General features: G+C 31.8%; 1 protein-coding gene across 1 annotated transcript in view; it reads right to left on the reverse strand.

Moving 5' to 3' along the window:
- The window catches only part of LOC107630444 (photosystem I chlorophyll a/b-binding protein 6, chloroplastic), a 3903-nt gene continuing 2936 nt past the window's right edge, over positions 8429–9395 (reverse strand). The window contains exon 5 of the mRNA XM_016333567.2: positions 8429–8696. Coding sequence (XP_016189053.1) covers positions 8679–8696 — 18 coding nt within the window. The 3' untranslated portion in view covers positions 8429–8678. The remainder of the gene's footprint in view (positions 8697–9395) is intronic.

The raw sequence follows: 9395 nt of genomic DNA on the forward strand, positions 1-9395 counted from the left end.
GTAATGGTTAAGGTGCTAAGATGCATTGGTTTTGCTTTTTAGTGCCTGTCCTGAATCTGGGTGCTTGGTGTATGAATACATGAACACTGGTACCTTACAAGATAGATTATTCAAGAGGGATAATACACTACTTATGCCATGGAGACTGCGGTTCAATATAGCTACTGACATTGCAACTACACTCCTTTTCTTACATTAGGCGAAGCCAGAGTCGATTATGCATCATGATCTCAAACCAGCAAACATTCTCTTGGACAAGAATTACGCCATCAAAATCACAGACATTGGTCTGGCAAGTAGTGGACAGCGTCACACAATGTTACATGACCTGGGCTTCTGGAACATTTTGTTAAATTGATGTTGAGTACCAACAAATTGGAATATTAACCTCGAAATCGGATGTATATTCTCTGGGAGTAGTACTACTGCAATAAATCACAGCCAACCTGCTATGGGACTTTCTTACCAAGTTAGGAGGGCAATTGCAAAGGAAAAATTTGAAGATATACTTGTTCATGTGGTGCTTGATTGGCCAGTTGAGAAAGCTGTAGGATTTGCCAAGTTGGCATTAGCCTATTGTGAGCTCAGGAAAGGACAGGCCGAATTTCGCAACTATTGTGTTTCTAGAGCTTCCTGGCTAACAGAATTTGGAAGAACTCAAACAATGTTGTCAATAGGAGCTAGGTTAGTATATTATGATTTATATGTCTTTTACAAAAGAAAAGAATACATGCAAATATATGTGTATATGTCAACAGGAGCTAAACATTATTTTAGCTATGAACATTCTGTTAAGTATGTGTATCATAAGCTTATTTTTTTATAATGAACATAAATATGTTATTCTCGTAGCATAGTTATAGTTTTCATAGCTTCACATTTATACTTTGGTGTATACATATACTACCAGTGTTTATAACACTCAAGTGAAAAAGGAGGCACAGAATTTCTGCTTTGCAAAGAAAAGTATAACTAGATCTGCATAAGGTGCAATATCATGAGAAAAGACTTCACAAACACAAAGCTGAATTATGTTTAAAGATAGGTATAAAAAAAGAAAAGTAAAGGGATTTCTAAAGAAGTGTTTCTTTGTATTCCCTTCTCATAATATTAGAGTAAATAGCCAAAATCGTCCCTGAAAGATATCCGATCTCCATTTTGGTCATTGAAAGATAAAGTTAATCAAAATCGTCCCTGAAAGATACACAATTGGTCATGTTAGTCCTTCCGTCAGTTGGATGATGACGTGGAGGGCTAATGCCACGTGTCACAAGATGATTGGTTGACGTGTCAGATCAGTAACACGTGGCATGCCACGTAGCACTTGACATGTAAAAAAATTTTTTATAATCAAAATAGTCTTTGAAAGTTCAGACGTAAGTCATTTTCATCCCTAAAATTTTAAAAATTAATCAAATTAGTCCTTATATAATTTTTTTTTATTTTTTCTTGATAATATTAAATTTAAAATATCTTTTGATACTACTAATTTTAATAGAAATGTAATTGACAATCAAAAAATTAGTAATTGTATCTTTTCTTCTTACAAATTTTTTCAATAAAATTATCTCTCTCCTTTAATTTTTGTCAAAATCTCTCTTATTTTTTATTCTAAAACTTTTTTCCTACATTATTACATTTTGCTGGAATATATATATATTCAAAATTGAAATGTATGTATTTGTTAATCTAAACAAAGTTATATGCTCAAAATCAAAATTTATGTATATTAACCTAAACAAAGTTAATAAAAATTTATACATCTTTTTTTTTTTCATTACGGTATTACTTTCATTTAGGTTAACATACATAAATTTTGATTTTGAGCATATAACTTTGTTTACGTTAACAAATACCTACATTTCAATTTTGAGTATATATAAAACAAATATCTTTTAGGGACGATTTTAGCTATTTACTCCATAATATTATAAAAGGAGCAAAATCTATAATACCTGAACTCCATTGATATATGAAAGTTCTAAACAATAATGTGCTCTCTGTTATGTTAGTTGTCCCCATTAGTTGATGCCATTTATCAATGAAGCATTCTTGTGCATAGTATATGTCTACACACTAGCATATGATCCGTTGTTGGTCCTTCTTGCAAGAGGGGTAATGTATTTAAATTCAAGTAAAGGAGGAGTGAAGGCAAGCCTTAAATTTAATTTGGTTTAGATTGGCCAAAATTCTGGCGATAATACAAGCTAAAAGTAAATGATGTTTTCAACTTCAGTATAATACTACCTTCGATCCATTAGCTTTAGTATAATAAAATTTTAACTACCATTTCAATGTAATTACTAATATACAAATACGGTTATCCGGCAACAAATATTTTTATTTTTTTTTCAAGGTACATTTGTTATGATTGAACCTAATCTTTTATAAAACCCAATTTCAGTTATTGGTTGAATCTTATCGCAACCAACTTACATGAATTCCATTAATTTTATATAAAGACAAGAGCAATATTTAATTTGTTAAAGAATAATTTGTTGTTTTGGGTAATAAAATTATCTATTGATTTTTGTAAAATTGGGTTGGTTTACATATAAAGTAGTTGCTATAACTTTTTATTTTTTGAAATTAAAACAAGGGAAAATATTACATAACACCAATTTCTCTTGTGTCATAATCATATCAAGATCCACTAGCGAAAAAATCCTCGACAAATGTGCCATGTGAAGTCAGAATGCTAGTTGGCTACACATTGTATATATCTAAAATGAGTTTTAAGATAATGTCGTTTATAATTTTATTTTAATTTTCTAGTGTCACGCCCAATGATCTCTATTTCTATTTGTAATATATTATTTAACTAAAGTCTCTTTTTCTATTTATATATCCAAAGTGATTTTTAGGTTAATGGTCAAATTAATCCTTAAATAATATGTTGTTCATCAAATTAGTTTTCGAATAATTTTTTTCAATCAAATTACTCTCAAATATTTAAAATTAATCACATTTGTCCTTTTGTTAATGGGTTAATAGTTTCTGTTAATAATTAGTCACATGAAATGAAATGACAGATCACATAACACTTAGTATGCATAAGTAGATGCTGACAAAATATGTTTATAAATTTAGTTCAAATTAGTTCCTATCTTATTTTCTTAAATCCTAACCCCCAAATTACTTAAAGATATTCACCCATTGCAAAAATGGGCTTATAGTTTCAACTGAAAAGCTCCTAACTCTAACTTCAGACTACACACAATTATCATCCAATCAACAACACCAGTATTCACCATGCAAAATAAATTATTAGGATTTCTTCTAGTTATTCCACCATATTCTCAATGTGTTCCATATTTAAAATAATAGATATATTTTTGCTTAAATGTTCACTCTTTATTGTACAAGATCTTGTAAACAATATAATAATTGAAAGAGGAAAAAAGAGCATTACGTTTTAGGGTTAAGCAGTAACAGAAAGTTGTTAAGAACTAAGAAAAATAAGAAAAGAGGAGAAAAGAAGACCTTAGACAAGGGCTAGAAGAGAACGGAGCCACCAAGGATTATGGACGAAGACGAAGCCGTGAGGAAAGAACGAGCATGACTTGTGACAAACTGCTCTGCGAGTATGTAGGTCCCCGCAACCTATTCTGGCATGCATAGAGAAGGAAGCCACCACAACTTCAAAAGCTTCTAAAGCTCTTGAAAGAACCCATATTTGTTAAGGGGAATCAGTTACCCACCCACTTTGACCTTGCCATCATCGATGACGTGAATATCTGGCTCTACAATGGTAACCTTCAAATTTTTTGTCTCTTCTTTCATTTTTCGTTACCCATTTTCAGTTTAATGGCAAAACCATAATCCAGTTCTAATCTTTTGAAGCATAGGAAGAAGAGGTGAATCAATGTTCTTTTCAGTGGAATCAGCTATGATGGTAATCAGTGGCTAAAAAAAGGGGGAGTTGAATCTTAGCACCTTTTTTTATGCTGAGAACGCTTGCTGTCTTTTAGAATGCTCCAAGAGATTTTTCTGCGTTTTGTCTCATAACCAAACACGAGACATTTTCTTTTTGTCTCATACCCAATCAAGAGATATTTTTCAATTTTTTCTCCTTAGCAACAGAAACTGAAATGGAGTAGAAGAGAAAGAGAGAATCACACCAAGAAGTATCCATGTTCAGCTGCTAAGTGTAATGCAGCCTACGTCCAGTCTCCATCACAACAATGATTGAATTTTACTATAATCAAACATATTACAGACTCCAATTCTTCCATAGGAACTATCCTTCCTATCCGGGACAAGTCCAGAATCTATCCCCAATCCTGAACTTGACTTGATCACCCACCAAACTTTCAACTGCTAAGTGCTAACCCAACTTGCAAGGGAATTCCCACAGAATCATGATACACAACATATAGATGTACAAAGGACCTCTAAGACACCTATAGATTTTTCTTTAATTTTGTACATTCTGCCTTTTACCTCTCACTGATTTTTTCTTACAAACCTCACACTGTTTGCCTTTTTCACCATGAGACTCAGACAGACAAAACTATAGAAGGAAATACAAAATGAAACACATTGAAGGAGAAGAACTTCTGTTAGCTTGGGTAGCTATGAGAACTCTGTGCTTACTCTCCTTGTTTCAACCCTTGGGCGTTCACCCTTATTATAGAAGGGGAAGCTTCCAAGGTTGAAACCGGTTCAACCGAGCTAACTTCTTCTTCTTCAATACCAAAACTGGTTCGGACAGAGAGAAGAGAGAGAAACCGAAAGCAAAACCAACATGCAATTACCTCTCTCTCATCCCTTCTCATCAAGCTTCGTCAATCTGAGCCTTCCATCTTGACTTGGTCCCCAAGAAGAATTTTTGACCCTTGATGAACTCTTGATCCTTGACAGCTCTTTCTGTTTCATTTTTGCTTCTACCTCCACGTAGCTACAGTAGCTACCTTCTGTGATGGATGAACAAAAGTGGAAACGAGCTTCACCTAAGAGATCTTCTTCTCTGACCGAATCAGATTGCTTCTACTTTAGGCATGGAGATCTTGAAGCTTCTTCTCCACATCTTGCCTTTAGTGAAAAAAATTCTAGCCACGCTATACTGTAGATATTCTTTTTGCAAGGGCCATCATCACCTTGGCCGCTTGCTTCTTCCTAGCTTCTCTGCTTCTTCCTCTGATAGCTTCCATTTCCTTCTTTCCTGTCAGTGAAGCGACCGAAACCAAAGAAAGAGAGGAGAGAGAAGAGAGAAAATCTCTCAATGAAAGTAAAGAAAGAAATTAAAATGAGTTAATTTTCCACTTCCATTCCCCCATGCCTTGTAACGTGTGAGAAGTAATTGCCATCAAATCAATTTGCAATTTTCTCTTTCCTGTTACCAATGCATGCATTAAATCCAAGTTAATTAAATTTGAATTCCATCAAAGAGGGGAGTGGGTAACCGAACCACACATGCTCCACTCCATTCTTCTTCCTTTCAAATTCGGACCAACCAATTGTTGGGTCAAATAGAAGCATTGCTTTTGGGCTTGCTTAATAATTTCCTGGCCCAACTAACATATGAATAATTCAGCCATATGTCATATAGAATTTTTATGCAAGGCTGAATAAATTTTCTTAACATATTTGGGCTTTAAGTTGCTTTATACCCAATGACCAATATCTGCACACAACAAAAATTATTAACCAAATAATTTGAAGCTTTAAAATCAAATTAATAATTTCTAATATTTTTAACAATGTTTGATCATCATAATGAATTTGAAGTTTTTCAAACTCAACAAACTAGTTTCAATTCTACCCTTATGAATCAAAACAATATCATTTAGGGGTGATGATCTGTCACTTAATGTTTTACGTGGTCAATCATTAACGAAAACTGTTAACTCATTGACCAAAGAACAAATATGATTAATTTTAAATCTTCTAGGAACTATTTAATCAAAAAAATAATTCGAAAATCAATTTGACAAACAGTCTATCTTTTAAAGACTTATTTGATGATTAACCCGTAATTTTTAATGTCACATGACACTTTTATTTTATTGACGTCACTAACTCTGATCCTAATCTCATGCGATAAGCAATGTCTAGTTTCTTTATTGTTCTCTTAAACAAATTACCTTAGCATAATGTTTTTCAATTAACCATTTCTTTTACTGTTGTTTGGCACCAGAAAATACATTCGAATAGGTTAGATAAAGCCTATTATTTCTAGCATGTTTAAACAATAAGTAATTTACAAAACTTAATTTTGATATAAATTGTAAATAAATTTAATTTTGATAGATTGTTAGTGTAAAATAATTTTACACGTGCATTTAATCACATAATATTACATCAGTAAAAATAAGAATAAAGTATCAAAATTGATCACAAAAGATTATAACGTTGAGAAATCTAATCACTAAAGAATTAAAATTAATTTGTAATCATGAACGATGGACTTCGATGGATAAAATTATCTAAACTCTAAAAATGTATAAAAAATTCTTGCATTACTCTTCTAATCTAAACTAATCATTTTCAAATTTTAACCCTACTAATTTTCAATCTCTATGTCCACCTATCATAGGTCATCAGTCACCAGATTATTGCGCTCTAAGAAAATTATACTCTGAAATACTGATACATCTTCAAATTGTGTGAAGCTATTATGAAAAGCAATCTCTCGTTCTTGACTAAATTCCTAAACTTGGGATGAAGAAGGAGTAGAGAGGGAAGGGAGAAGAGGCGGAGTGGATGAAGGAGGAAAGGATTTGAAAAAGGAATTGAGAGATTAGAGTGACGTTGTTGATGAAGAGGATTAGAGATTGTAGATAGGGTAGGGTTAAAGTTTGAGAGTGGTTAGTTTATATTAGAGGAGTAATTTAGAAATTTTTGATAATTTTTAAGGTTCGGATACTTTTGTCTATGAAACCCATCGTTCATAGTTACAAATTAGTTTTAATTTTTATTCGGTCAGGTTTATGAGCATTATAATTTTTTATGGGCAGTTTTGATATTTTACTCGCAAAAATAATCACTTGTTTCATTAACCACATGAATAATCATTTAAAAAAATAGATGTGATTGCATGACTATTTATACTATCTATACTATCAATACATCAAAATTAAACTCATTTAAAATTTTTTTGAAAGTATAAATTAATCCATATAATCATAAAATATGACTTTTAGAGAAACAAAATTTTAGTGCTGATCTTCTTGATAAAATGCAGAAAAATATAAAATGAATATAAATGGTTGATATTAGAATCCACATCAATCGCATCTCACGTCCATATTTTCTTAAACTCTTAGCCTAATCACTACATCTTGAATAGAAGTATATTTCTCAAACTTTCTTATTTTTCTTTTACAATAATGATCAATTTAAAGACTAAACTGACAAAAATAAAATATTTTATCCTTATATCTCATTCAACTACCATAATCACTGTTAACCTTACTTTAAACCTCTTCACTACATAACACACTTTTATATTGTTATTATTGGATAGAATTAATATCCAAATCTAATTAAAAAGAAATAGAGAGCCAGAGTCAACAACAATTTTAAAGGTAAAGTAAATATACTAAATAATTTAGACTCGTATTAAGCGTAATTAGATGGGTTACTTAATGAAACTTGTGAGTTGTGATTTCATTGAGTAAATTTTTATAATAGTCCATAAGATTTACAGGATTACTCAATTTGACTTTTAAGGTTCCAATTTTACTATAATAATTTTTCAAATTGAGCTCTAAACACCATAGTCATCTCTGTACTCATTTCTAGTGATGACTCAATTATTTCAATGTTGATGAGGCTATCATGTATGTGCCATGCTGGACCCAATTCGGTCCCTCTTTGACCCCAAACATTACACCTCTACCACCATCCTCTCCTTATTCCCTTCCCTCTCCACCATACTCTTCTCCTTCAAACTCTTCTTGTCATCCCTCTCTCCTCTACTCTCATCCTCAACTCTCTCTATCCTTCTCTCCCTCTCCTTCGACCTAATTTCTCCCACCCTCTGCCACCTCTTTTACACCCCGTCATCCTTCTCCTCTCCTATTTTACTTTTTAAGTCGGAATTTTTCATTCTGTCAAAACTGACAAAACCAGTGGCGAATCTCGACTCCACTTGGGACGACCTGGGAGTCATAACTTGGAACTACAAGTCCTTCGGTGTCGTCTCCAACTCTAATTTGATCAGCACTACATCTTGCACTCCACAAATTATCAAAACCTAGTTGCTTCAGGATCCACTTCCCTCTGCCGACAACTACTCCGTCCATGACGATTTCGGCAGTGATCTCGAAGCAGACAGTAATCTACTTCCTTTCTATCTTTGAATTTTCTTCTGATTTTTTAGTTCTGATGTGCTTTAATTAATTGACTTCCTTCTTTAATAAATTATGAAATGTTAATTAGTTTAGCTAGTTCTTGTAATTGAGCCTTGAGCTTTTGGTTAATAGTGTAAGACAACGAGATGTTATGTGTTGTTTCATGTTATCGAAAGAAAATGATAATCCAATATCATACATGAAAATTCCTAGTTTAAACATTACAGGGGAAAAAGCTCCATGTGAAAAGCTGAGAAAAGAAAAATAACAAATAACAAATCTATAGTATTAAGTGTAAAGCTGAGATATGGAATTGTTGATGCAGCACCATGCATCTTCATTCTGGATACATATAACATTCTTCTCTTTCAAGCCATAGCACTAATGCGACGTGAAAGCCTGCACATGTGAAAATTTTGTCACCACCATTCTCACCATTTATGTAGATATATAACGTTATTAGTGTTTATAGTTTTATTAAATTTATAATTAAATTTTTATTATTTAAAATTTTTTAATTAGATAGATTTTTATACTAATTTTAAATTTAAAAATATTTTTATAATATTTATTAAAAAAAATTTAATTATAAATTTTAAAAAATTATGCAAATTAATAGAATAATTTAACCTAACGTTAACTATATGATGATTTACTAAAATATGTAGATGGCCGCTGAATTACGCAAAGTCCATGAGAAGCAATGCTACATTTCTAATTATTTTTCTTTTTTTTTTTTTTAAACACCTACGTACTTTAAACCAAAACAGAAATGATATTTGTAGTTTTGTACTACTTATTGAATTTTTCCAAATGTTCAAATTGACTCGTTTGAACTCACTTTTTTGAATAATCATAAAAAATAACACAAATTCATCAAAATTTTGGACGGGAAATCAACATATTTAAGAAAGTGAGGATGCAATTTGCGCAAAATCAATCATTCAAGTCTCAAGAGGATATAGTGCCCTTATTTAGATAAAATACACGTTTAGAAAAATTTTAAAGATTGGTGTGCAGATTTTAATGTTTAGGATACTAAAGCACACAGCCATACAAAACATAAAGTTTATGGAAGTAACATGCAATTAAAAATAA

Source organism: Arachis ipaensis, chromosome B03, assembly GCF_000816755.2.
Source record: "Arachis ipaensis cultivar K30076 chromosome B03, Araip1.1, whole genome shotgun sequence".
Classification (NCBI taxonomy): domain Eukaryota; kingdom Viridiplantae; phylum Streptophyta; class Magnoliopsida; order Fabales; family Fabaceae; genus Arachis; species Arachis ipaensis.